The sequence below is a fragment of the Aspergillus niger genome (assembly GCF_000002855.4).
Source record: "Aspergillus niger supercontig An14".
Classification (NCBI taxonomy): domain Eukaryota; kingdom Fungi; phylum Ascomycota; class Eurotiomycetes; order Eurotiales; family Aspergillaceae; genus Aspergillus; species Aspergillus niger.
This window is the reverse complement of record NT_166529.1, coordinates 435,488-463,042: the sequence shown is the minus strand read 5'-3', so window position 1 is coordinate 463,042 and position 27,555 is coordinate 435,488. Positions and strand designations below refer to the sequence as shown.

At 49.4% G+C, this 27,555-nt stretch overlaps 12 protein-coding genes and 1 non-coding gene across 13 annotated transcripts; 7 read left to right on the top strand and 6 right to left on the bottom strand.

Moving 5' to 3' along the window:
- Positions 1-1,318: 1,318 nt before the first annotated feature.
- On the bottom strand, positions 1,319-2,556 carry An14g01810 (uncharacterized protein; the record flags this gene model as incomplete). Its single annotated transcript, XM_059744089.1, has 4 exons — positions 1,319-1,465; positions 1,510-1,682; positions 1,718-2,045; positions 2,197-2,556. 4 exons carry the CDS (start codon positions 2,554-2,556, stop codon positions 1,319-1,321), a joined length of 1,008 nt encoding a protein of 335 aa, XP_059604610.1.
- A 1,713-nt stretch (positions 2,557-4,269) lies between these two features.
- An14g01800 (uncharacterized protein) lies at positions 4,270-5,718 on the top strand (the record flags this gene model as incomplete). The annotated part of the gene is made up of 4 exons (XM_001400769.3): positions 4,270-4,373; positions 4,423-4,721; positions 4,777-4,833; positions 4,883-5,718. The coding sequence occupies 4 exons, from the start codon at positions 4,270-4,272 to the stop codon at positions 5,716-5,718; spliced, it is 1,296 nt and encodes a 431-aa protein (XP_001400806.3).
- Positions 5,719-5,853: 135 nt separating this feature from the next.
- An14g01790 (hypothetical protein) lies at positions 5,854-6,450 on the top strand (the record flags this gene model as incomplete). Its single annotated transcript, XM_059744088.1, has 1 exon — positions 5,854-6,450. One exon carries the CDS (start codon positions 5,854-5,856, stop codon positions 6,448-6,450), a length of 597 nt encoding a protein of 198 aa, XP_059604609.1.
- Positions 6,451-6,866: 416 nt separating this feature from the next.
- An14g01780 (hypothetical protein) lies at positions 6,867-7,262 on the bottom strand (the record flags this gene model as incomplete). The annotated part of the gene is made up of 1 exon (XM_059744087.1): positions 6,867-7,262. The coding sequence occupies one exon, from the start codon at positions 7,260-7,262 to the stop codon at positions 6,867-6,869; it is 396 nt and encodes a 131-aa protein (XP_059604608.1).
- A 181-nt stretch (positions 7,263-7,443) lies between these two features.
- An14g01770 (uncharacterized protein) lies at positions 7,444-9,915 on the top strand (the record flags this gene model as incomplete). Its single annotated transcript, XM_059744086.1, has 3 exons — positions 7,444-7,579; positions 7,631-8,768; positions 8,868-9,915. 3 exons carry the CDS (start codon positions 7,444-7,446, stop codon positions 9,913-9,915), a joined length of 2,322 nt encoding a protein of 773 aa, XP_059604607.1.
- Positions 9,916-10,471: 556 nt separating this feature from the next.
- On the bottom strand, positions 10,472-11,328 carry An14g01760 (uncharacterized protein; the record flags this gene model as incomplete). The annotated part of the gene is made up of 2 exons (XM_059744085.1): positions 10,472-11,217; positions 11,310-11,328. 2 exons carry the CDS (start codon positions 11,326-11,328, stop codon positions 10,472-10,474), a joined length of 765 nt encoding a protein of 254 aa, XP_059604606.1.
- Positions 11,329-11,424: 96 nt separating this feature from the next.
- An14g01750 (uncharacterized protein) lies at positions 11,425-11,854 on the bottom strand (the record flags this gene model as incomplete). The annotated part of the gene is made up of 2 exons (XM_059744083.1): positions 11,425-11,428; positions 11,460-11,854. The coding sequence occupies 2 exons, from the start codon at positions 11,852-11,854 to the stop codon at positions 11,425-11,427; spliced, it is 399 nt and encodes a 132-aa protein (XP_059604605.1).
- Positions 11,855-12,222: 368 nt separating this feature from the next.
- Positions 12,223-12,304, bottom strand: tRNA-Gly (TCC). The gene has a single exon. It is a non-coding gene; the product is annotated as a tRNA-Gly (tRNA).
- A 1,153-nt stretch (positions 12,305-13,457) lies between these two features.
- Positions 13,458-19,277, top strand: An14g01730 (uncharacterized protein; the record flags this gene model as incomplete). Its single annotated transcript, XM_059744082.1, has 5 exons — positions 13,458-13,486; positions 13,568-14,173; positions 14,213-14,234; positions 14,284-16,109; positions 16,169-19,277. 5 exons carry the CDS (start codon positions 13,458-13,460, stop codon positions 19,275-19,277), a joined length of 5,592 nt encoding a protein of 1,863 aa, XP_059604604.1.
- Positions 19,278-19,773: 496 nt separating this feature from the next.
- An14g01720 (hypothetical protein) lies at positions 19,774-19,959 on the bottom strand (the record flags this gene model as incomplete). The annotated part of the gene is made up of 1 exon (XM_059744081.1): positions 19,774-19,959. The coding sequence occupies one exon, from the start codon at positions 19,957-19,959 to the stop codon at positions 19,774-19,776; it is 186 nt and encodes a 61-aa protein (XP_059604603.1).
- A 1,677-nt stretch (positions 19,960-21,636) lies between these two features.
- An14g01710 (uncharacterized protein) lies at positions 21,637-23,518 on the top strand (the record flags this gene model as incomplete). Its single annotated transcript, XM_059744080.1, has 4 exons — positions 21,637-21,892; positions 21,939-22,771; positions 22,817-23,408; positions 23,445-23,518. The coding sequence occupies 4 exons, from the start codon at positions 21,637-21,639 to the stop codon at positions 23,516-23,518; spliced, it is 1,755 nt and encodes a 584-aa protein (XP_059604602.1).
- Positions 23,519-24,277: 759 nt separating this feature from the next.
- An14g01700 (uncharacterized protein) lies at positions 24,278-26,031 on the top strand (the record flags this gene model as incomplete). The annotated part of the gene is given in 3 exon segments (XM_059744079.1): positions 24,278-24,798; positions 24,841-25,309; positions 25,352-26,031. Coding segments are annotated over 3 exon segments (1,670 nt in total), but the record flags the coding sequence as incomplete, so codon positions are not given.
- A 371-nt stretch (positions 26,032-26,402) lies between these two features.
- On the top strand, positions 26,403-27,332 carry An14g01690 (hypothetical protein; the record flags this gene model as incomplete). Its single annotated transcript, XM_001400759.1, has 1 exon — positions 26,403-27,332. The coding sequence occupies one exon, from the start codon at positions 26,403-26,405 to the stop codon at positions 27,330-27,332; it is 930 nt and encodes a 309-aa protein (XP_001400796.1).
- Positions 27,333-27,555: the final 223 nt, after the last annotated feature.

Sequence of the window (27,555 nt, the reverse complement as noted above, 5' to 3'; positions counted from 1 at the left end):
ATATGAGACCCACATTAATACAGACATGTCTCATTCTGGGGGAGGCGGACGGGCCGAGGTGACACCATGAGTTTGTCATTGATTGAGAGGGGTGTCTTACGGGGAATGTGGGATGACTGTAGGAGGGGTTAGCAGTGAGACATACATGAATGTTGCAGCCTTGATATGGGTGATATAGGCCATGTTGATGGAGAATATGTGACTGGTAAGAGGGGCTTCGGGTGTCAATGGGATAGAACTGAGGGATTGGTGCGGTGCGATCTCCACAATGCCTCATCTTGGGAATGGGAAGCCTCGGAACCAACGGCAAGTGAGACTGTTGTCTTAGTTAGCTATTTAACCGTTTATTCAACCGGCGAGGCTGTGATTGAGGTGCAATGACTGGCTCTCCCCCTTTCCGATGGCCTTCCGCACCGTTGAAGATGTGGGACAAATCCCCACTGATGAGATGGGATCGACAGAGCCATAGTTCGATAGACTCGTTCCTTGTTTTGAGTGATTAGAGCTACTGGCAATAACAAGGACCTGATTGATACTTCCATTCAAGCCTTCGAGTGATCGATGCCAGGCGACACTAACAATGAATAGAACCACCCACCCCATCTTTGTTTCTCTGCCCTCAGCTACCTGAAAAGGCTATCGAGTCGCGTATCGCGGTTGGACTGTCTGCCACCATAAAGAGTCGCTGCACCTAGGTGGATTGTCAAGCTGTTCAACTGGCTCTAGTGAAGTGGCAGTTTACATCATAGTTACTACCAACTGGAGCTTGCAGATGTGGCATGCACCATGACACCCTCCAATAGAAGCTCTTAACCCGAAGAAGCCTCTTGGCATGGAAAGAACAGGTTAGGATCGTGCAGAGCTGAATTTTGTTGTCCTAAGAGATGTTGGTCACTTGGTCAGTAAAGTCTTCCCGAGACATGGTAGAAGGTTTCCTACTATTTGCCTAGTGTCTACGGGCAGACATTATTCCTTCTATGTACGGATTAGGCTGATGGTCACGGCTGAAGACATTTGTTCCTAGAAGTCTAGGCTGATAGTTGAGTGAGACAAATATAGTCCTGACTTTCATCGAAGCCTTGAAGCTGAAAGATAGGGGCAAGTCACCCAACGAGACTTCCCCTTTCTGTATGGTAATCTTACATTGGGCCAGGCCACGAATAGGTATAGTGGCAGCTTGCATGGCTCATTACGTTATTAGACTGGCTCGCCATTTGCGAAAAAAGTATTGACGGAGGAATTCTCTGTCGACAGTGGCTTGTTGCTGATTCCGCCTACGCAGTCCTGAACCCAGCTTATCCTGTAACAGCAAATGCCTTCAGTTCAGAACCCGACCCCTCCGCCTCTGTAAAGCACTCTTTAGTATGTATTCGATAAGCTCATTGTACGAGACATTATTGTGTTCGGCGATCATGGGCAACTGCGACCAATGAGGGAGAAGACCTGCTAGGGGATTGATCTGAATCTGGTGAGCCAAGGACAAGTACGTATCTCAGTCGATACACCTACCTCCATGACATGAGCGACTGGCGACCCAGAGTGATCCATCCGTATATCAATTCTTCCTCCATCACGGCAGCGCAGGACAGTCCATGCCCGAAGAGCTGTTTGACAGGCAAGGTCAGCTTCCTGGTCATCCCATCCGATCTTGATCTCATCGGCCTCTCCAGCCCAATCGTCGGCTGACTTCGATTTTTCAGTTGTGAACTCTACTGACTCGGGGTTAGAATTCGTCGACTCTTTGCTGCACCATATATCTCGTCGACACCGACCACCCATGCATCCTCGCCCGTTCCCAGGATGCCCACAGTGAATTCTCGACCCGGAAGATACTTCTCGACGAGAACCCCAAGCGATGAGGGGCTGGAATCTCGAAGAGAGTTGACGACATCACATAGGGATTCAATACTCTTGATTTTGTTGGTTGCTCCAATTCCTTTGGAAGAGCCTTCAGCAAGAGGCTTCACAAACAACGGATATTGACTCAGCAGCGTCTCGGAATGGCGAGACATGCGAATCATAGACAGGATCTCGTCCAATGAAACCTGCGTCTTCTCAGCGGTATGATCGAAGTGGATCACTGCAAACGGAGCAGTTGGAACATTGAAGTGCTCAAGAACCATCTAGCAAGTGTATGTTAGCTGGTAATGACTTGAAAGAACGCCTATGTTAGACTAAGGTTGTAAGCACACCCACCTTTGTTCTGCCCTTGTCCAAACACAATGTCATCGTGGCCGCATCCGAAAATGTGAACGGGATTTGGTAGGCCTCCAACAATGCGGGAACTTGACCTTCTCGAGCTAATCCATGTAGGCCCTCCGTGGTATTGAATGCCAAGTCCCATGTACTACCCTCGCCATGTGCTAGCCTCTTAACCAGGGAATGGATGTCTGGAACAAGGACAACCTCATGCCCCAAATTTTTGAGAGCTGCAGCTATGTGCTCGGCTGCTTCTCCGACTTCGAACCTGTCGCAGTCTGCATTTGAGTAACCGAGGGCCTTGTAGGCCTCGCGAAGCTCATAAATAAGAGCGATCTTGAGGGACTCGGTAGCCATGAGGGCGCGTATCTGGGGCGACTGTTAAATGAGGATCTGCCAACATCATATAACCTTCTTGGTTGAAATAATTTGACAAGTGAAGTCTAGATTTTCAGCTATGCTGCATGACTGTATGACACATAAATCGTGTGATTTGGAATGCAATGCTCGCGTATGAAGTTGCGGTGTGACTTTTCCATCGTGCTTCTACATTCACGCATGGAGCTACCCAATCACAAAGCTGGTACCGTGCTGACCTCAAATGCAGATGGGCTTAAGTTCCTGGAGAATTACTGATTGGCATACGGTGTTTGCTTTCCAGGTGGTTGATGTGCCTTGTCATGCAGCTAGTGAAATAACCAAACCCCGTCCGACGGCGTTCGGAGTGGCGAAACCTCATTTTTACTACTCCTCCAAATTCTGGTGTTGAGTATGTCAAATGCATAGATAGTGAGTCAATGTTAAAATATCCTATACTATCATATTATATCCCACTGTATCAGATGACATTGGAGAACAGGGATGTTCGATCTACTACACCTGAGAATGATAGGCAGGAAATTTCCCTAAATCGAGAAAATAACCTACTGCCTAGTTTATCTAGATACATACTTATATAAAACCATAACTAATACTATTGGCACAAGTCACAGCTGCAAGAGGCATCTTTTGTATGGCGGAGTTGCCGATCCGACCCGGGCGGGAACTACTCCGCAGTTTGACTATTCAACGATTACACGTATATTAGAGCGAAACATATTCTCCTCTATTATGGGGGGTTATGCTTCGTCGACTATTTTAAGGAATAGTTGGCCCAGGGCGAGAAACAGATTTCGTGAAACAACCACACCTTGTTCGAGTACACTTCTGGTTGGTTCATGTAGGTGTCTGCTAATCCCTGCCTTTTGCCTGGCAATGATCGCCTAAGTACTGATACTCCTTCGTGCTTGCTTAGTTTTAATGTAAACTTTACTTATGTCTCGGTTACCGTCGTGAAGCTCTCCAGACCAAAATATCTTCAGTCTTTCTTATGTGGGCTATTTGTTATTATGCATGAGCTCCAGACGCACGCAGAGCTACTTTTGGCATGTAGTGCCTGCCTGCCTGAGGGTTGATTCTGGATCTTATATGCTTCCAAGAAAGAGCCTGTGCCTGTCTGAATTACCTCCTGTGTGGCTAGATGTCGTACTGGCTTGCTTCAATCCCTTCCGACATCAAATCACCTCCCATTCCTGTCTAATGTAACGATGCTGCCATATTATCTCACTTGTTTCAATTTTCATTTGTCATTAATTACACTTTAGATTTCGGAGCGCCCAGCACTGCTTATCTCTCATGGCCGACCACCGATGAAAGCACAGAAAGCACAAACCAAGATATCCAAACAGAGGACTAGTGTACTATGAATAAAAGCTGGAGTACAGCTTCGCTTACATATCCTGTCTTCGCCAGATGGTCGTGGGGTCAAAGCATAATTATCGGCAAGTACAAGAATCTCAGAGCAATTGAAGAGTCGGCGATATTTGAAATTCGAACAGGACTATTCAAACCTGTTAACCGACGATGCAAGGTTCTGTTCCCGGTTAATTAAATAGAGCTACATTAAGTCCGAGTCTTCAGGCCGGGGACATCGGTTAAATGCATGAGTATAAATAGTCTGCAGACGCACCCCGCACTTGACGCAAACTCATGGTTCAGCGCCTACAGTACTGACAGCCGGGGTCGCAAATCATGCTGCTTCACTTCATATTGTATGCTGCACTAAGCAGTGTAGTAACCAGCGTATCCCTACAGCCACGTCTGCAAGATGGCTTAGCATTGACACCACAAATGGGGTAGGCCGAGCATGCCTTGTCCATATACAAATCTGATACAATCGCGCAGATGGAACACGTACAATCATTACTCGTGCTCCCCAAACGAGACTATCGTTCAGTCCAATGCACAAGCATTGGTTGACTTAGGCTTGTCCTCTCTCGGATATCGATATGTCACGACGGACTGCGGCTGGACAGTCGCAGACCGGCTGCCTGACGGATCCTTGACGTGGAACGACACCCTGTTCCCTCAAGGATTCCCGGCTATGGGTGATTTCCTCCATGATCTAGGTCTCCTATTCGGCGTGTATCAGGATTCCGGGATTCTGTTATGTGGAAGTCCGCCGAATGAGACAGGAAGCCTGTGTATGCCAACCATCATGGACAGACGTGAATGCGGACTGCTAATCGCGCGCCGCAGACCACGAAGAACAAGATGCCAGAACATTTGCCTCGTGGAATGTGGACTCTCTCAAATGTATGTTCATAGAAACGCGCTTGGAGATACTCTCTGATGGGCTTACTAGACGACAATTGTTACTCCGACGCCGCAACTGGCTACCCTAACGTCAATTACGCGCCCAGTACCTCTCCAGAGCCCAGATTCGCCAACATGTCTCATGCTTTATTGCAGCAAAATCGAACCATTCTATTCCAAATCTGCGAGTGGGGTATCAGCTTCCCCGCGAATTGGGCCCCTGCTCTCGGTCATTCTTGGCGAATTGGGAACGACATCATACCTGACTGGCGGACAATCTTCCGCATCATAAACCAGGCAGCTCCACAAACAGATGTTGCTGGCCCGGGCCAATGGCCGGACCTTGACATGCTTGAAGTGGGGAACAATATATTTTCTCTTCCAGAGGAGCAGACGCACTTTTCGCTCTGGGCCATTCTCAAGAGCCCGTTGATAATTGGCGCTGCCTTAAAGGATGAGCTCACTGCCATAAATGACGCGTCGCTAGCAGTTCTGAAACAGAAGGATGTCATAGCATTCAATCAAGATGCACTGGGGAAGAGTGCGAGTCTACGCCGGCGCTGGACCGAAGAGGGCTATGAGGTATGGAGTGGGCCGCTGTCGAATGGTCGGACAGTGGCTGCGGTCATCAATTGGCACAATGAAAGCAAGGACCTGACCCTGGATTTGCCGGATGTTGGGCTCCAACATGCAGGGACGGTGAAGAACATTTGGGACGGCACTACTGCACGGGATGTGCTTACTTCCTACACGGCGACAGTAGCCGGCCATGGCACGATGCTACTCGAACTACAGAATACGACTGCTGTCGGAGTGTATCCACGAGGAGTTTTCGGAGTATCTTCTGGGTATGTTCGTCCTTGTTCCAAACATGCATGCTTCTGACGTCTTAGACAAACGACGACTTTCCAAAACATCTACGCCGTGACAACCAGTGCCAAGTACATCATTAGCGTCTACTTCTCGCAGCCAGCTTCTTCAACAGAAACTATCACCATCGGATCAAATGCCAACCAGAGTATGATATCCGCACAGGTCCCCGCATCGTCCACGCTAGTCTCCGCCGAGATTCCTCTTACCGCCGGGTCCTCCAACACAATCACCATCAACACTTCCATACCCATTGACGCCATTCACGTCACACCTCCCAATGGAACGTACTACCCTTGCACAAACTTTACCCTTGCCGGGTCTACCACGCTGACTACGTGTGGGAGCGGTTATTGTCAGCCGGTTGGCTCAAAGGTTGGCTACATCAGCCCCAGTGGCACTGCCAAAGCAACGATTTCCGCGACTACCAGTGGGAGCAAGTATCTGGAGATTGACTGGATAAATAATGATATTGCCTTCGACTCGTCCTGGGGTTGGGGATCCAACTCTCGGAACTTGACCGTGACGGTGAACAGCGAGGACCCGGTGAGGATCGAAGTGCCGCTGAGCGGAAGACATAGCGAGCTGTTCGGTCCGGGATTGGGATGGTGGGATACATCGACTTTAGGACTACTGACTAGTGGCTGGAAGGAAGGGTTAAACGAGGTCGTAGTTGGAAATGTGGGGGGTGACGAGGGATTTCAATCTTATGGAGCCGACTTTGTGGGAATCCGAGTGCTGGACTAGAGGGGATGAGAGAGCGTAATAGCAGCCGTAGACTATCCTCTCCGCAAGTTTCTGAAGAGGGAAAAAAAGAGAGAAGAAGCTTATGGTTGTTGTGCCATTTTCACAATCACCTGATCCTGACCACGGGATCCGCAAGTTCGGGGAGAAGCGGGACACAAGAATCTTTTTTCCTCCTTTGCTTTCCCTTTTGACACTTAACTTACTCTTCTCTCGGAAAACCTCCAATCGAACCCGAATCCCATCTGTCGGCCCCCACGAGGGAAGATACATACTCCGAATAGTTAGTTAGTTGACCACAGTTAGTCATTCGTTTGTCATGTCATGTGGCATGCGTGTCTCCCCACCCTTCTTCGCATCCCCGTGGAGAATAACATGGCTCTGGACAGGTGTGAGAAGCAAATAAGGTTCAACAGTGATTAAGACGACCATGGCACAAACGGCCTAACCACAGCTAGCTTCACTTGGCGTGCTTGCAAGCCCAGCATGATCCAACATGGTGGTACAATCTGCCGAAATTCTGCCGGCATCCTCGTCACGTTTTCCCGTTCTGGGGTGCAGAACGCGGAGGTCTCGCTTATTCCGAGTGTGGAGTCCCCGCAATTCAACGCTCCATACTCAAGCACCGACTTCGTGGAGCCGACAGGGAACCGATTTCGGCCACGCGACTTGTTCACCATGCAAGCTAACCCCACGAATGTCACGCTCAGTACAGCGTCTAATTGGCTATCATGCCGAGATTGACCCGAAACCCTAGGCCGTTCATTCTTCACGTTTCTCGTACGGTCCATGCCACCGTCATCATGCTCAACCATTGCCGAGAATTTACAAAGCCTTGGCCGGAATACGGGAGGAATGGGGTTGACCCATGGGGGATTCTGGAGCGGACAGTGGGATGTTTTGGTAGTGCCTCGTGGGTATATAAAGACCCAGATATTCGCTTAGGATGTCTTTCAGTTCACCGTCAAAGAAATTTTCCGCAGTGAGTTTGAGAATATGAAGGTGTCACTCACTCTTTATGCGGCTGCATTGCAGCTGGCAGATGCCGCTGTAGTACAAAAGCGAACAGTCGATGTTGCTGAGCTAGAACACTTCTGGTCCTATGGACGCTCAGAGCCTGTTTATCCCACCCGTAAGTCAGTCTACCCCCGAGAGCCACGATCAAAGCTAACCCAGTCATTAGCTGAAACAAGCGGATTGGGAGACTGGGAAGAGGAGTTCACTAAAGCCAAGTCTCTCGTGGCACAGATGACCGATGATGAGAAGAATAACATCACATATGGTCATACGTCTACGACAAATGGCTGTTCCGGAATGACTGGCAGTGTTCCTCGACTGGGATACCCAGGAATGTGTCTCCAAGATGCAGCAAGCGGTGTACGGGGAACTGACATGGTCAACGCTTACGCCTCTGGTCTCCATATTGGGGCTTCGTGGAACCGTGACCTCGCCTATGAACACGCTCATTATATGGGTGCAGAGTTTAAGCGCAAGGGAGCAAATGTTGCTCTTGGACCTGTTGTAGGCCCGTTAGGCCGCATGGCCCGGGGTGGTCGCAACTGGGAAGGATACAGCAATGACCCCTACCTCTCTGGCTCCCTTGTTCAGAACACTATCCGTGGTCTGCAGGAGTCCGTCATTGCCTGCGTCAAGCACTTCATTGGAAACGAGCAGGAGACGAACCGCAACACTCCACAACTACTGGATAACAGCTATAACCAGTCCGTCTCATCCAACATTGATGATAAAACTATCCACGAGCTCTACTTGTGGCCCTTCCACGATGCAGTCAAAGCTGGTGCGGGTGCCGTCATGTGCAGCTACAATCGCATCAACAACAGCTATGGATGTCAAAACAGTAAGACCTTGAACGGTCTGCTCAAGGGTGAACTAGGGTTCCAAGGCTTCGTCGTCTCTGACTGGAATGCCCAGCACACGGGTATTGCCAGTGCGGCGGCAGGTCTTGACCTGGTCATGCCTGACTCTGTCTACTGGGAGAACGGCAACCTATCGTTGGCTGTCCGTAATGGATCGCTCTCGTCCACGCGTCTCGATGACATGGCAACCCGCATCGTCGCTGCCTGGTACAAGTATGCAGAGCTAGAAGACCCCGGCTTTGGCATGCCTATCAGTCTCCTGGGACCCCATGTACCAGTTGACGCTCGCGACCCTGCCTCCAAGACCACTATTCTCCAGGGGGCTATCGAAGGCCACGTCCTTGTCAAAAACACAGGCAACGCCTTGCCTTTGAAGGAGCCCAAGATCCTGTCACTTTTCGGTTATGATGCCATCGCCGCGCAACGCAATACCATGGATGACCTGTCCTGGAGTCTCTGGACCATGGGCCTCGACAACGCTCTAACTTACCCCAATGGCACCGCCGTGGACCCCTCTCACCTCAAATACTTGTTCCTTTCTAGCACCAACCCCTCCGAAAATGGCCCTGGTGTGGCCTTGAATGGTACCATGATCTCCGGGGGTGGCTCCGGCTCCAGCACTCCATCCTACATCGACGCGCCATTCGATGCCTTCCAACGCCAAGCCTACGAAGACAACACCTTCCTCGCCTGGGACTTTGCCTCTCAGTCTCCAGTCGTGAACCCCGCTAGTGACGCATGTCTCGTCTTCATCAACGAAGCCGCAGCTGAAGGTTGGGACCGTCCGTACGTGGCCGACCCCTACTCTGACACTCTGGTCGAGAATGTCGCCTCCCAATGCAACAACACCATGGTGATCATCCACAACGCCGGTATCCGTCTCGTCGACCGTTGGGTCGAGAACCCCAACATCACTGCCGTCATCTACGGCCATCTCCCCGGTCAAGACAGTGGTCGCGCCCTCGTCGAGATCATGTACGGCAAACAATCCCCCTCTGGCCGTCTTCCCTACACCGTCGCCAAGAACGCCTCGGACTACGGTGCCCTCCTGAACCCGGTCGTCCCATCCGGAACCATGGATCTGTATTACCCACAAGACAACTTCACTGAGGGTGTCTATATCGATTACAAGGCCTTTGAGCAGAAGAACATCACTCCCCGTTACGAATTCGGCTATGGTCTCACCTACTCCACGTTCGATTACTCCGGTCTCAAGATCTCCGTCCACAGCGGCGTGAACACTGACTACCTACCTCCCAACTCTACCATCGAGGAAGGCGGTATTTCCGCCCTCTGGGATGTAGTGGCTACGGTTACCTGCTCGGTCTCGAACACTGGCTCTGTCGCTGCGGCGGAAGTCGCTCAGCTCTATCTGGGCATTCCTGGTGGTCCAGCGAAGGTCCTCCGTGGCTTCGAGAAGAAGCTTATCCAGCCGGGAAAACACACGAAGGTCCAGTTTGATTTGACGAGACGGGACCTCAGTTCATGGGATGTGGTGAACCAAGCTTGGGGATTGCAGAAGGGTGATTATTCGGTTTATGTGGGGAAGAGTGTGCTTGATACCCAGTTGACGGGGACGTTGACGATCTAATGAGCTTACGAGCTTTGACTGTTACGATAGACGTATAGGAATTCATTTGGAATAATTGTTAAATTTTTTGAAACTTTTGGTCTAGTCTATGTGGGGTATCTTTCGTAACTTTTCTAGTTCTAGAGCATGTTTTTGGAAATATTGTCATCTGCGAACACAACTGATGTCCCATTGACCACGCACGAGTCCCACAGTTATGTACCTGGGACCATGCGCCTTCGCTATGGGTGCGGTTAGCACAACACTCCTGAGTATCACACTACTTGCCAAGTCACAGTGCTTTGGCCCTCTGGTAGGTGCAGTTCTTGTCAAGATCTCTCAGAGTGACGAAGTGCTATGCCTGTCATTGATTGTGTCTGCAACATTCATTCAACGGTATGACTGAGGCAGACAACCATCTATGATTCTCAGGTCACCGGCAGCGGAGGGGTCCTAGCAAGCGCATGGGTTGACAAGGTCTCTGTGCAGTTCGCCATCTTTGCTGGAGGAGTAGTTGACTCCAGAGGATCAAGCGACTGAACTGCTTTCCATTATTGAACTGCGAGTCAGGGAGCGATCAAGCAGGCTGAATTCCCTCGTACCCCGAGAGATCCTCGTAGTATCTCTTATCCAGACCAGCCTGCAGTCTAGCCTCTGTATTGAACGGCTCCCTCAACGGCCCACGGAAATACTTCTGCACATTACCCCGGAACACCTGCACAGGGTCCGTCTCCTCCTGGGCACAAATCCAGGTCAACCAGCGATGACCTGTCGTGACATGGGTGATCTCATCATTGTGGATAATCTCCAGCGTGTCAACACTATCCCCATCTCCAGCCTTGCGGAACTTATCGATCGTCACTGGATTCACATCCAAACCGCGCGCCTCATGCACCAACGCAATAATGCTGATCCGAGCGCGCAGATCATGGGCTGTCACGGTCGCAGAGTCCCACAGTCCATGGTGGACCGGAAGGGCACCGAAATACGAACCAAGCTCCTCCAGCCTGGTCCGAAGGAGAGAGAAATGCTTCGCCTCGTCGTTAGCGACCTTCAACCAGTCGTGGAAGAACGCCCGAGGAAGACCCAGCGCATCAGCCGAGTTCGTCTGAAACTTCGCGAACCGCACACAGATATCGACCGCCAGATCGATCGCCCATTGTTCAATGTTTGCCAGCGCATGCAACATATTAATCCTGCTCTTTTGCGTACCACCTCTGCCCGGCTTCGGAACTGCCTGCCGATTTACATCCTTCACGCCATCCCTAGGCGGTAAATCTGGAAGGTCAACATTGGTCCTATCCCCAATAACCATAGGCTTATCTGTTCCCTCCCGTTCCGTGAACAATTTGAACAAATGCGCCGTCAACTCGATCTTATGTTCCGGGTTCGAGGTGTTCAGAATGTGCGCGCACCATTCACACACCGTTGCATTATCATCAAGATACCGAATCGGCGCAGTTTCAGCCTTATCGTCCGCTCCATTTGTCGTTGTCGTACCATTCACACCATTGACACTCTTCTTCAACTTCATCTGCTCACTCACAGCCTCCAACTTCGCCAACTCCACTCCCTCTCCCAATTTCTCAGAGGTATATTCCACAACCACCATATCCTCATCGCTCACATCAACAGGGAACGTGCACGCCTTAATCCCCACACTCGACTCTCCCGTCTCGACGTTGAAATCATACGCATGCCATGGACAAGACACAATGTATGCTGAATCTTCGATGTCAATGGAGGAATCTTTCATCGGGCCGCCTGCATGCGGACATTCCGCTTCCATGGCGTAGTAGGACCAGCCGTTGGCGTCATTGCGCGCTCGGGGTTTGTCTTTGGTTTTCGGCGTCTCGATAGTGGGGAGGCGGAAGAGGACGAGGCGTTTTCCGTCGGAGAGGTGCAGGACGTAGCGGGTTTGAGTGAGCGAGGAGAGCGGGGCGAGGCGGACGCGCGCCATAGTGTGAGACTGTGCTCTTTGCAAGCAATAAAAGATATGCGATATCGAGAGGGGTGTTGGTAGAGTGCAATAATTATTTCTGGAGACTTGAGGGGCGGCCATTTTTGAGATCACGTGCGGCTCTATAAGGGTGGGGCGCTAGGCTAGATCAGTAACATGGGAGGCGGTCACTCGGTCGGACATGTACCTGAGTCAAATGGTTTTGGCAGGCTGTTACTGTACTTTATTCAGAGGGCCAAATTGAGCTGTACATGGGATGGTGAGTGCTATTCTTTCATACTTGACAACTGTCGAGGTGATACCCATGTATGACCGGCAAAATTAGAGTAGATATGCTGGTGAAATTAGGAAAAAAGAAATCATGTTTGTGCGTTAACTGGGAGTCGAACCCAGAGCTCAACCTCACAAGAGGAGTGGAAGGGTTGAATGTTACCGCTACACCATTAACGCTTGTTGTTGAAAGTTTTTCTCTTACTTTAGTCTATATCGAGCACAAATGTTCTCAGGTGTCTTTGATGCTCACTTTAGAGAATGGAAGTTTTCACATAATTCCACATGATCTTGGTCTGGTACGAACATCATGTTTTGAATCTGCTACTATTCTCGGTAGTTCTGCCGTAATTTGACTCCTGTCAGAATGAACCTCCCCGAGGAAAATATATATAGTATAAGTAATAACGGTAACTAGCATTGTCCCTCACCTGCAAATCAATTGAAACTTCCGTCTACTATTCACATGACCATAGTAGTACTATTGTACTAGCAACATGATGCAATAAGTCCATGAAATGATCAAGTACCAGCTCAATAAAACGGGTCATCTTAGATGATGTGTAGGAAGAGTATATTCAGGATATCTTTTGGTCTCTTTGCTCGATTCTTAGTTATTATGATATCAACAACCCCCTCTCAGGGCGATGGTATTGTACATCGGATACTTCATCTTGCGGTAATGTTGACCACTGGAGAGAAAAAAACCTCATAGAAAGCATTTTAGCAACTAACAGTCTAGGCTTAGTTGTAACCAATGAATGGAGCAGAAGGTGAGCGTTACTTAACATGTGACGGATTGCCGCTGGACTTTTGGTTCTACGATGGCTGTCTTGATTACTACGCTTCAAAGACAAGATAATAGGGTAGAAGGCATTTCATAGTACTTGGCCTGTGTTTGTCTGTGCTCCACTATCTGATCTTCGATTTCCCGAACAACAGAGGTTCGATTCGATGCCATGTAATGAGGCCTTTTGATAGCCACCGAGTAACTTCGCATCATTCTCCCATCGCTATCGGTTTGGCGCGGTGCTGCGACCAGGATTCGTGCATGGATGTCAAAACCCCGCCTGGTAGTGCTAGACTCAAACAACTAGCAGGGGTAATCATTATTCCAGCGCAAGGCTCGCTCGAAAGGTGCCTACAGCCTTGCATAATCTTGCAGCGAATGGTCTGGCAGTGAGTGAATACTATATATTGGTTGCCATCCTGTGCCCCGCAACTACAGACACGCGTCCATCTCCCCTTCTGATTTCCTCATTCCCCCTCGTCACCTATCAGCGATCTTGCCCTTCTGTTCCACTTCTGCACAAGTTCAAGTTACACCATCGCGATGGCAGATCCACAGAAAGTCCTATTTTGGTGAGTAGTTCATTAAGGCCATCCCAGGCTAGCTATGGTCGGACTAGGTCAAAGATAGGTCTGACAATCCATCATCGTTAGGTACAATGGTCTGTACTCCCGTACCGTCGACCTTGTTGGCGACTATGCAGGCAGCGAACTCTTTATCATCGAAGGAGACTCACTTCTCTTGCACTGCTTCGCTGACGACCAGCTGGAATTTGCCAATGGTTTTCAGTTGCTTCATGCCACGTATATCGTGGAGCGATCTCTAGAACAGCTCCGACGACGAAACTGCAATTTTCACATTGTCTTCTTCTCGGAAAATTCGGCGGCATCTATTTCACCACACGTTCACCAATCATCGTTGCCAAAGTACCGTCTAGCTCGTGAAGCTATTCTACAGCATCTTCAACAGAATGCTCCTAAAGTATTCCCATCCATACAAGTGAGATGCTTTGATACATACAATTGCCCCGAGTTTGAGGAATATCTTACGTTGGAGGGGGTCTATTTCATCATGTGCCACGATGGCGCATTTTCGAGCCATAGCGGACATGATAGAGCACTGCATGAATCTTTAGAAGAGTCTGAGGATCTGAAAGTGCTCTCGGATGGTACCTCAGACACTGACAGTGATGAAACGTTCGATAATGCTCTTACCTCGTTTTGGCCGAATCGAGTTACGCTCAGATCCATGATACACTGGTTTGTTGCCCATGGATTCAATATCTCATTGCTGAACAGTTTAGAATGCCGTGACACCAAAGTGAGCACAGAGTGCCCCCCTAGCTTAGCTCAATTCTGACCTCAGATAGGTGTTCACGATGGTTCTAGAGGGCTCCGCAGAACGGGCACGGAATCTTTTCGGCGTGGATTCGGAAGATCCGGACATAGAAGAGGACACTGAATCATCTGACTCCGATACAGAAGAGGTGGATTCTGGAATCAGTATGGTACATGGTCACGTCGAGGCTGGCACCAGTGATTCAAAACGTTGTCCTGCAAGTTCCTCAGTGGAGCTTACGCTGCGCAATTTTTTGGGTATCTTAAACACCACAGGCTCCCACGCTCTCACTCAACGAGAGTGGGTCACAACCCTAACAGCAAGTGCCCTGCTAAACTCTGGCCCCCTTGAAGAAAATGAGATGTTGGGGTTGCGTGCCTTGTTACTCCACACTATTGTTCTAAGTGAGTGCAAGCTTGGAAACCGCGTGTATGGCCCCAAATACTGTCGCCCTGGCGAGTCGTTGCTGGTGAAATATGCTGAAGTATCTTGGAGTATCATCACATCACAGTTGTGGCATGAGGCTATGAGTGCTAGGCCTATGAGCTGTGATGTGGCAGACCTGATTGATGGAAGGTTATTTCTTGAGACGTTGCAAATGGCTTACTCGTCTGACCTTGAAGGTTTCTTCAGCCAGTCAATCATGGAAAAGTTTTCGGTGCTTACCTCACTAGTGAAAGCTCTATGTGGTGCTGAACTTGCTATCTCTAAAGTGTGCAACAAGGCTAGCGGTAGCAAAGCAAGCAGAAACGAAGAAACTAATCATTCGGGCAATCGCCCAGTCAATAGCCGGATAAAGACCACTGCCGTGCTCCCTTTCAACAACCCGGACTTTGATCGCCATCTCAAGCCGATATCACTTGCTATTGACGAATCCGTTGCTGGGAAGGATCTTGCGGTGTCGCGAATCTTTGAGGAAATCACCCACTGGCATAATCATCGCAGGCCGCTAGATCAACGGAATACAGTTCCTCCTTCAAAGTGGCTTCTTCGCCGTAATCAGATGTTCATGGCTGAGACTGAGCAATATGCTGCCAGTCTTACAGATGCAAAACCAGAGTCTATATTCCTAAAGGCTAAAGCAGATCTCAAGGCCTTGCCAGGAAAAGGTCCGGCTTCTGGAGCTATGGAGAGAGACAGAGCCTCTCAATCCGCGAAAAATGGCTCAAAACAGGCTAAAAAATCAAAGATTAGCGTATCCGCATCGGTTAAAGCCAAAGCAGAAGTTCATTTCCAGGAACAGCGCAATAACAACTTTGAGAGGCAATTGGAGGCTTGGAAGAATAAACGCCATGATATCGAGCATTCTGATAATTTGGTCCAGAGGTACCAAGCTGCTTATGAGTACCTCCACAGCTTGAAGCGAAAGGGAGATTGTCTGATAGAGCCAGAGATACTTGCCTACCTCATAATGACCCTGGCACAGATTTGGAAGCAAAAGTGTGAAACAGAAAAGGACAGACCTATGGCGATAGTGGCACTCGTATGGTTTATGATTCTCAGGCTCTCAAAGGCGAAGCAAGTCATTACGTTCGACATTCGATGCCTTATAGAAGACGTTATTAGAGCACTCAATCTTCCCTACATTGACATCCCTTGTGACGTTTCAGGAAAAGCTACATCCGCATCCACACCACTAGCTTCACGGCACGCCAACTTGCAAACGGGCTTGTCACCAGTTGAGTTTCAGCTTGTTCATGCGGGGCCATATTTTGATAGAAATATGGAATCGGCACCAGATCATCGAGTTCATGATTTTGAACCTGATCGGTGGCAAAGAGAGATCTTGGACCAAATCGACGCTAAAGCGAGTCTTTTTGTTGTCGCTCCGACTAGTGCGGGAAAGACTTTCATATCGTAAGTGCCATATGAGAGCCTATAACAATGTGTGCCTCCAAGTCCTGACTTTAGAATAGATTCTATGCTATGAAACAGGTCCTCGAAAGCAGTGACGACGGGGTCTTGGTGTACGTTGCCCCGACTAAAGCACTCGTAAACCAGATCGCTGCCGAAGTCCAAGCAAGATTCAGTAAGAATTACAAACACGCTGGAAAGTCTGTTTGGGCTATTCATACACGTGATTACCGCATCAACAACCCAACTAGCTGTCAGATCTTGATCACAGTTCCACACATCCTTCAGATTATGCTTCTTGCGCCGTCAAACGCGAAGTCGTGGGCGTCTCGCATTCAACGTATCATTTTCGATGAAATCCACTGCATTGGTCAGTCAGACGATGGAGTGGTATGGGAGCAGTTGCTTCTTCTTGCACCTTGCCCTATCATCGCACTTTCTGCAACGGTAGGCAATCCTGAAGAATTCAATGACTGGCTGAGGTTGACTCAAAATGCAAACGGCCATGACTTGAAAATGATTGAGCACAAAACGCGATGGTCGGATTTAAGAAAATTTGAGTACAGACCTCCGACATCTTTCATCTTCAAAGGGCTATCGGATGCCACTCATCTAGCTGCACTCGGCCTGGATGCTTGTCCAAACATGTCGTTCATACACCCTGTGACAAGCCTGACCAATCGATCTCGGGGAATCCCGGACGATCTAGCCCTGGAACCGCGTGATTGCTGGACACTTTGGAAGGCCATGGACAAGTACAAAACAGCAGACTATCCGCTTGATAACGCATTGAATCCGTCCAACGCGCTGCCAGGTGTCATTGCCAAAGCTAACGTTCTGGAGTGGGAGGCCAAGCTGAAGCTGGTCCTGAAACATTGGATGATTAATTCAGACTCTCCATTCGATTCTGTCCTGAAGGAACTTTCACAGGGGAGTCATTTAGAGAAGAGTCGTGATGTCCAGGTATCATCTGGCGAACGCGGCCAGTCAGATAAACCCCGCCCAGTGAAGAATAACCTCCTCGATACAACACTACCCTTGATTTGTTCTCTCCATGACCAAGGCGCCCTTCCAGCTATTTTCTTCAATTATGATCGAAGTAAGTGTGAGGAAATATGTCAGCAGATTGTTGACGAACTGGAACAGTCGGAGGACCGATGGAAGGCCTCGAGTTCAAGCTGGGCGAACAAGATCAGTGAGTGGAAAGAATGGAAGAAATTGGAAGAAAAACGTGCCAAACATAAAAAGCCCAGCAAGGTGAAGAGCCGAGTTGGAGACAACGATGGAAACATGTCCAAAGCAGATAAGATGCGTGATACTGCGTCCGCGGAATCGAGTTGGCATGAATCGTTTGATCCAGAAAAACCAATCCCGAGGTTTTCCCTAGCTGACGAGAAGAAGCTTGCCGATTCTGACTTTGAGGAATATGCTCAAGCGCTCCAGCAGCGACAGGTGCCTTCCTGGTTGATTGATGCTTTGAAGCGTGGGATCGGTGTACATCACGCCGGTATGAATCGCAAATACCGTCAAGTCTGCGAGATACTCTTCCGCAAGGGCTATCTACGCGTTGTCATTGCTACAGGTACATTGGCCCTCGGTATCAATATGCCATGCAAAACCGTGGTCTTTGCAGGTGATTCTGTCTTCTTGACAGCCCTTGGATTTCGGCAAGCAGCTGGTCGAGCTGGACGTCGGGGCTTCGACTTCCTAGGCAACGTGGTCTTTCAGTGTATTCCGGATTCCAAAATTTACCGTCTACTCAGCTCAAAGCTTCCAAGCCTGAACGGCCATTTTCCGTTGTCTACAAGCCTAGTACTACGACTCTTTATCCTGCTTCAGAAGTCTAATCGATCTAAGTTCGCCGTCAAAGCCATCAACTCGATCCTATCATGCCCACGGATCTATCTTGGGGGGCCGGAGGCCAAACATACTGTTCTCCATCATCTGCGGTTCTCGGTCGAATACCTCCGTCGCAATCAGCTCCTCGATGCTAATGGTCTTCCCCTCAATTTTTCGGGCACCATATCGCATTTGTACTACACCGAGAATTCCAGCTTTGCATTCCATGCGCTCCTCAATGGTGGATATTTTCACCGACTGTGCAAGAACATTTTCAGGAACCCCAAAGAAACGGTTCTTACATTGATGCTTGTGATGTCACATTTATTCGGTCGCCGGCATCTACCTCCAGTTACCCTTGAGAACTTTCGAACCTCAGAAAAGAAATCCCCATCTGTTGTGGTTCTTCCAAGTCTTCCGAAAAAGGCGGCTAGGATTTTGCGCAGTCATAACGAGCAGACCCAGGATATTTACACGGCTTATGTTACCACCTTCGTTGAGCAGCATATCAAAGATCCAGACTGTTTCCTCCCACTGACAGGAATAAAGTGCGGAGGCGACAAATCTCCGGAAGAAATCAGCCACTCACTGCCCATTACTCCTCCTACCCAAGTAACATCATCATTTGTCTCACTGTCGGGTCATGGTGATAACTGGAGTAGCATACCCGACCTCTGTCAAAAGGTCCGCAGCGGTGTCTGGCTAGAACAAGCAGTGGTGCCGTACGTGGGGCTCTACCCAGAGGAGGGCCAACTTCCACTCAATGCGTACCTGTACGACTTCTTCAAGCACGGCAATGTGAAAGCCCTGGAAAAATGGAACATGATCCGCAAGGGTGATATTTGGTTTCTCTTGAACGACTTCTCCCTGGTCCTTGCCACCATTGTGACTGATTTTGAGAACTATCTCAAGCTGTCCCCAAACATTGATGTAGACTTGTTGGATGTGGCCGGCAGTGGTGATGTGCACGAGATTGACTTGGACGATAATGCTTATGATGCAAAGGAGCCCCAGCCAGGGACAGCCGTGAAATCAGCCCATTTAGCCCAGGCTCCGGTGCAAGCCACAACCAAGCCTCCGCTGACTTCGGTATCCGCCAATTCAAAGAAAGCAAAGGTAGCTGACAGCTGGGAAGATGAGCAGAGCGACGATGAAGGGAGGGGAAATGAGAACAATATCCCTGAGAGAGGGGGTGGTTCAAAGGCTACTAGCAAGCTTACTTCCTCCGCTTCACCAGGTCAGATCGAGGAGAAGGGGTTTTTGCAGGTCTTGAAAGCGTTCAAAATGCTTCGAGATGATTTCAACGAGAAGTTCAAAGCCATGTGGGCGTGATCACCCGGTAGGCTTGGGGCTTGCCAGGAAGGGCTGAGCTGGACAGATGTTGGATATGTATGAATTACCGTCCATTCATAATGTTTTGGGTGTGACTAGTCGGAATAGTTGGTAATATACAGAATGATTTTTTTAAGCCAAATGAGAGCAGACACTAATACTATTAAACTAATCCACACGTTTCTGAGGCTAATTTTCAGATCCACAACTCAACTTATCTTCACCTTCCCAACCAACTCCTAGCTATTACTCCCCAACAATACAGAAAAAGGGATCAACAAAACATTATCATATTATCCACACCGACTAAGTACAGAAAATGAGTAAATCCAACCTTATCCCATCCATCCAGATATACCAGCACAGCCGGTACTAAGGTAGCAACATGGTCTCCAGAGAACCCTGTCCCTGTAGCTAATCACACCAACTATTAGCCTTTGCTTTCAGCACGCCCACACAAATCTTCATGGGATACCACTCACTCTAATTAAACCACTTAAGCCTTGAAGTGGATACCAGCACCAGCACCCAGGCCAGCATTGGCAGCGACCTCAGCAGCAGCGTTAGCGGCAGCGTTAGCACCGATGCCGATCTCGAAGGGAGCCGGGGCGGGAGCAGGGTTGGCGGCCACGAAAGAAGCCAGGAAGGCAGTGGCGAAGGCGGTGATGAGAGTGAACTGCATTTTGATGGATATATTAAGTTTCTGTGAGGGTTTCGTTAGATTGACATTGCAAATTTGGAATCAGGTAGGGAGGGGAAGAGAAAGAAGTACGTACCCTAACGAGGTAATGTTAGATAAAACGAATGAAAGATGGATGGATGGATGGATGAAGGAAGGATTGCTTGCTTGTTTGAGATGCTGGATGGGAAAAAAAAAAAGATCTGGAGAGGAATTGAAGGTTTCTTTATACCTTTCCCCTCCTCGCTTGAAGGCGTGAGAATTCAGTTCACGGTATAGTATGTAGAAGGGGTCAGGGGTGTGCGTCTGAGATCTGATACCGCGGACTGGAGCTTATGGTACAACATACGGAAAGGATCGGCTTATCTCTCGATCTCAATGTCGGGAACGTGATCGGGGAAGAGTCCTATACTGTGGTGAAAGGAGGTGATCGGGTGATCTACGGAGGAGCTGGATTCGAACCGTTCGACTCAATTTTGAGGTTCCGAGGTACCCTACTGATAATTAAACCAGACTTGGCTTGACTTGTCTTTGAAGTTCGGAGATGCATTCATTTACAGATTAACTAGACATCTAGAGTAATACTTGCGAGAGGGACTGAAAAAGAAGCGTGAACGGGTGTTCTTATCTTGCTTTCTATCTGTAACCTCCGTTGGAGCAAGATGGGGTGGTCGGTTCTCTTCCGAGGTTCCAGCCATAATTTGATGCGACGCCGGTGTCGATCTTGCGGCTAGTATGAAACGCTCCCGGGATTCTATTTTTACTCTACTTCATCGGGCTCTTCTTAACCACTATTCTTGATTGTTAAGGTTGAATTGGGTTTATGCTTCAATGTTATGCCTGCATTGTTGTGTGCCGAGGTTGTTTTCCAGACAGCTGCTTGGTGCATCGCTGGAACTGTAGGTTTCCTGGCTGATAAGCGTGATCGTCAATTACTGCTGTCACTTAATTACACAATATTTGGATAGTAGATGGGATGTCCTTATTTTGATGGTTTTCTTTATTCCTGCTATCAACGCCTTCGAGGTTGCGTGCATGTGCTGGATGCACTTCGATGCATTTCAGGCAAGCCCGCCTATCGAGCCGCCCCTAAAGGTTTCAGGCACAAACACATGAAAGAACTTACTCATTAGATATCCAGCTAGCAGGTACGGAGAAACAGGAACATCCCGAGCACAGTTTTATCGGTGGATCAGAGCAGGAGCTGGGACCTTAAGCTTCCCAGCAGGTGGGTGAGTGCAGTATATGAGTTCGGGCTATGGGCCTACGTTGCGCCAACTGGCAGTAAATACCCATGTTGACCAACCACCTGACGCATTATGAAGATATTATTCGAATCATACAATATTCCAAAAGGAAATTATGTGCCTGAAGTGCAGCTGAGCGAACGGGAAGCCTTGCTCTCTGCATTAGGTATCAGGTTCCTTTATCAGTGCAAGTCTAGGTGTTCATTATGCATGCAATACGAGTATGACTGTATGCCAAATCTTGGCAGTGATCTCCGACTGCTTTACTACTCATAGTCAGTGATTTTAATCATCCCTTATCAGAGCATTTCTGAATGTTCAAGCCAAGCGATCGGGAGACCCTGAATTAGTAATCAAGGCCACCACGATCTGCAACCATCGGCAACCGAAAATGAAACAACATCCATGACTTCTTATGCTCCCTGGGGTCACCATGGCTAGCAGTGGGTCGGACGCAGCTTTTGCGTATCATGAACCAAGTATCTCCACTCTTCTCAATCAGGGCGGATTACTGGTGGTGTTGAACCTCATCAATGTCTGTCTTGATAAACTACTGTACTGTGGACTGATCGGTCAACTTTTCATTGGTATTCTCTGGGGAACCCCGGGGGCAAAATGGCTGGATACGGAGACTGAAAGAGTAATCCAGCAACTGGGCTATATTGGCCTTATTATGCTGGTGTATGAAGGTGGGTAATACGGCCTAGCGAAACGATCCATAACTCACCTATATAGGTGGCCTCTCAACGTCAATCAAATCGATGAGAGCCAACCTCCTTATCTCGCTATGCGTTGCACTCACTGGAATTGGGGTCCCTATGGCCTTGTCGTTCATCTTAATGAAGCTGGTTTCCGCGAGTCCTCTTCAGGCTTTCGCTGCAGGCGCGTCTCTCAGCGCAACCAGTCTTGGCACCACTTTTACCATTCTATCAACTACTAATCTAATCCCTACACGCCTTGGTACTGTCACTACAAGTGCTGCCATGTTAGACGATGTTGTGGGTCTTGTAATGGTCCAAATAATCTCAAATCTCGGTGGTGGTACGTCGTCGTTCAACGTCGTCACTGTGATTCGACCCTTGTTTGTCTCCATCGGCTTTGCATTAGGTGTCTTTATCCTGTGCGCATTCTGCTTCAAGCCAATCCTGAAAAGGGCTCTCAATATGAGGGGTAATCTGCCACAATTTATGGGCACCATGCAATTTGCTTTCCTTGCGCAGACGTCTGTGCTGGTAGGGCTCGTGGCTGGTGCTACCTATGCAGGAACCTCCAGCTTATTCGCAGCGTATCTTGCGGGAGTGATCACTTCTTGGTTTGATGGATTGGCTGCTGATATATGCGGTATAAATACTAATAAGGCTCATAATATGCCAGTGTCAGAGTCGGGGGTGCTAGGGGAGCAGACTACTTCTGAACAGTCCACATCTCAGGATCTTTCAAACAACAGTACTCCAGACACACGACAGACACATCCGTGCAGACCACATATAAAGGTACCGACCGGTATCGAAGTATATGAGAAGTACTACCGGGAGCCTGTGAATCGCATCCTGCTCCCATTGTTCTTCGTAAGTCATCTACCTAGTTGCATGGCTTTCCTCTAACATGCCCAGGCCTCCATCGGCTTTGCTATACCTATCACTAAGATGTTCCGCGGAGATGTTGTATGGCGCGGTGTCATTTACGCCATTCTCATGATGATTGGGAAGATGGTCACCGGTCTATGGCTCGTTCGTTTCTCACTACCTTCAGCAACTACTCTGATCTCCATCCTTGGGAGACCATTATCTTGGGCTCTTGTCTCGTGTGCCTCTCGTAAAACCGAGGACAAGAGAAAGAAGCAGTCAAAGAAGCAGGGTCCCCGTCCTAGAATCCAATCTGCAGTTCGTACAGAACAGTCCGATCAGAATACAAATGCTACTAATCTGGACCAGAACAGGAGAAATTCTCCCAGTCCCAACCACAATGAGCCTGTGTCTGGAACAGAACCTCAAAACCCGTCAGCAAGTCCCAGCAGAACCATGTCTCTCCCTCCCAAACCGAAATCGCTCTATCCTCCGTTTATCCTCGGGCTAGCAATGGTTGCTCGAGGTGAAGTCGGGTACCTCATTGCTTCCCTCGCAGAGAGTCAGGGGATGTTTTCCAGCGGGTCCAATGGCGAGATTTCGGAGATATATTTGGTGGTTATTTGGGCAATTTCGATATGTACGTTGGTGGGACCTATATCTGTTGGGACTATAGTTAAACGGGTGAAGAAGCTGCAACAGTCTCGGGAATCATTGGGCGCGGATCCTTTGGGGGTTTGGGGAATCTAACTCCGGAGACAGAAAGTCGTACTTCAAAAGAGCTTGAACAGATGTCATTGAACTTCAGTGTAGTTTACGCGTCGTACTGTAGCGTCTAGTCAAATGTTCTCTCTTCACCTGTCACGTGTTACCCAGTTTTCTTCGCTGTCTGTCTTTCTCAACAAAACCGTGTCCTTTCCTACTACCAGCGAACTGCTGGGATATACTATGGCAACCCACAAAGCTAAACAGGATCCGCCACTAGCCATCTTTGTTGCTTCACATGCCTTCGTATCCTAAACAAAACGTGGCTTCAGATCCAGAGTACCTCCATACCGAAACACTGCCAGATGATGTCTTATGATATCAGTTTACAAGGGCTTGAGGGGGCCTCCAGATAATCTCCGCGCTGGAATAAAGTTGACCTTCAGCTACAGGAACTCCAGACCGTCCGAAAGAATTGACCCATGGATACTTCCAAGTCAGGCAGGTTGCAGTACCCCACGTGCCCTGCTGACTGGTATCCATCCGCTCCCCAGTCGGCCTGTCCGAATCTTGTAGTCACTTCAGACACTGTTGGCTTTCTAGAGGTGGCAGGTCCAAAGGAGTGCACAGGGACGGAAGCTTCCGCGAGTGTCTGGAACTGAAGCAAATGACATCGGTAAGCACATGAAAAGCACGACTTCCCCTCTCCGGATACCGTTCCATTCATGATCTTTCATTTCATCTGACTCTCAAAATAATACCCTTCGCGGAATCTTCTCGTCGTGAAATCTGCTTCGAACTGATATGGCTGCCTCTGGCACCGCCGCGTTCCCCAACTACAATGTTGACCTTTCTCATGTGGAGGATCCCAATGAACGTCGTCGGTTGGCCCTCGCACGTATCGATGACGCTCCTTTTGGATGGCGCCACGCTCGCGCGATCGTTGTAGCCGGGGTGGGCTTCTTTACCGACTCGTACGATATTTTTGCCATAAACCTCTGCTCAAGCATGCTAGGTGTTGTCTTTTGGCAGCATGCTACCACCCGCCCTGGCAAGATGCCATACAGCTCGGACACTGCCATCAAGGTCTCCACCTCAGCTGGTACCGTCATCGGCCAGTTGTTCTTTGGTTGGCTGGCAGATATTGTCGGTCGCAAGCGCATGTACGGGATCGAGCTGATCATCATCATACTGGCTACATTGGCACAATGTCTGTCCTCAAATTCTCCTGCGGTGTCCATCACAGGCCTTCTGGTCTTCTGGCGTACAGTCATGGGGATCGGAATTGGAGGTGACTATCCATTATCATCAATCATAACTTCAGAGTATGTACTTACCCGTTATATTCTACTCCGCTAACCGATTAGGTTTGCGAATACGAAGCATAGAGGAGCCATGATGGGAGCTGTCTTTGCCATGCAGGGCTTTGGACAGTTCGCTGCCGCAATTGTTGCGCTAATCGTGACTGTAGGTTTCAAAGGCTCCCTGGAGTCTGTCAGCTGGCCGTGGATAAAATGTGGCGGGTCGTCATTGGGTTCGGGGCGGTCCCGGCTTGTCTCGCGCTTTATTATCGTTTGACCATCCCGGAAACCCCGCGCTACACCTTTGATGTTGCCAGAGATCTGCTCAAGGCTGATGAAGACGTCGAAGCCTACATTCTGGGGAAACACGAAGGTCATCCTGATGAGGTCAAACGGGTAGCTGTGCTTCAAAGTGCCGATATCAGACTACGGACCCCAAGAGCAAGCTGGTCGGACTTTTGTTCGCATTTCACCACATGGAAGCATGGAAAGGTATTGCTCGGCACTGCGGGATCGTGGTTCTTCCTTGACGTTGGTGAGTATTCTCCACTATGACTGGAACGAGCTGACTTTGTAGCGTTCTACGGACTTGGACTCAACAATTCCATCATTTTGACGGCCATCGGCTGGAACGGCGGGGGTACTGTGTACGAGTATTTCTACCGCAACGCTGTGGGCAACCTGATCTTGATATGTGCTGGAGCCATTCCAGGATATTGGGTAACGGTTGGCACAGTCGACCGGCTAGGCCGCAAGCCAATTCAGATGACCGGATTTGTGATATTGACCATTATATTTATCGTTATCGGATTCGCGTATGAACCGCTGAAGAAGTCCGACCACGGATTATTGGCATTGTATGTAGTGGCACAGTTCTTCTTCAACTTTGGACCTAACGCCACCACGTTCATTGTGCCCGGGGAATGCTTCCCTACGCGGTACCGGTCAACTTCACATGGTATCAGTGCTGCCTCTGGAAAGGTCGGTGCCATCATTGCGCAGTGTGTATTCGGGCCGCTAGCGCATCGGGGGGCCAAGGGAGGCGTCAACTCGTCCGATACGCCGTGGCTTAATCATGTAATGCAGATATTTGCGCTATTCATGCTGTGCGGGTGCTTAACCTCGCTACTCATCCCAGAGACGAAGCGGCTGACGCTGGAGTATCTGTCTGGGGAGGAACCTACACCCACACCGACGGTCACTCCCTCTCGGCAGGAGCGGGAACCGAAACGAGACGAAGAAACGAGGGAACGGTGACTGAGATACGTGCAGGTACTTGACAATGATATTAGCTAGTTTAATGGGGCGTGAAGAAGTCCACAAAAGCAATGTCCAGACATATTAGCTTTTGGACGATAGTATGCGCAACAGGCATTCCACAAAAGTAAACTATGAGATATTAGCCTAGTCCTACAAATTCAAAAGCGACCAATATTTGCAACATACCCTGAATCAGTAACACAATCAAACCAGCGTAGATAGTACTCTGGAACCTGCGTCAGTATGTTTTCATGGGCCATTCACTTACCACATCCCACTTGTATACTTCTCTCACCTCACATACCACCACCAAAACAACCTCCCCCCATATCAACCCCCACCAAACCCAAAACACACGCAGAACCAACATGTCTACAACCAACAACTCCCTAACGACCTCCATCACCACCACCGAACCCGACCAAATCGCCTCTCTGCACCTCATAGCAGACAGCATTGCCCAGCAACGCCAACTCGCCGCCCGCTCCATGCTCACCCACCCGGCCGTGCTCTCCTGCCTTACCTTTTCCCTCTTCATAACCTACTTTTTCACACGTGCGCTTAGCACCACCGGAGAAGATAACTGGCCTTACCTCCTGCTCATCACCTGGCCCGCCTGCATCATGGTGTATCTCCTCGCCGCGGCGCACACGACACATCCGTACCTAGAGAAAGCAGGCCGTACGGGCACATGGGTGTGGTTATGGAAGGGAGGAACAAGGTATAAGCATCGGCGGCGAGAGCCACCACCACCACAGTCACCACCTCCATCTGCATCGTCTTCGCCTTCTACATCTAGAGCGGGATACAAGACCCCCATGAAGAGAGATCACCACGGCGCAGAAGATAATGAAGAAGAGGAGGAGGAAGACATAATGCTCGTAACGAAATACCATAACCGGGTGATCGGCACGCTCGTCCTGCGAATCATCCGCACGGAGGAAGAACTCTGGGGCCATGTGCGGGATGCGGTGGTGCGGGAGGAACTGTACCAGACCCCTTCAATTCCAGGAACAGGATCTACTACTAGTACTACTTCTTCCGGGTCCTGTCAGCCAGTCGGCGTCATCCGGGCGTGGACCGTTGAGCAGCATCTTCGGGGAGTCGGGGTGGGGAGGAATCTCTTGGAGAATGCGATTCGGATCTGTCGGCAACGGGGGATCAAGGGCCCGGTGTTTTCGGATTGTCATGCGAATGAGGTGCTGGGGTTGCCGGTTGTTTGTAATGGGGAGTTGGTGAGGAGGGAGAGGCGGGCGAGGGAGGTGTTGGAGGGGGTGAAGAGGGAGGTAGTGTTTTAAGGGGTGATGGGGATGGGGAGGTGCAGGTACGCGGTGGGGGGGTGATGTGATGTGTGTAGTGCAGTGCAGATGCAGTACGGGGTACTTTGCATTTAACCATAAACATGACGTGAATGTCAGAAGGAGATGGATGGAATGAATGGAATGGAATGGAATGGATGATGAATAGATCCATACCTAGCTTTTAGTTCAACACTAAAAATCAATTCATCATCGGCTACGG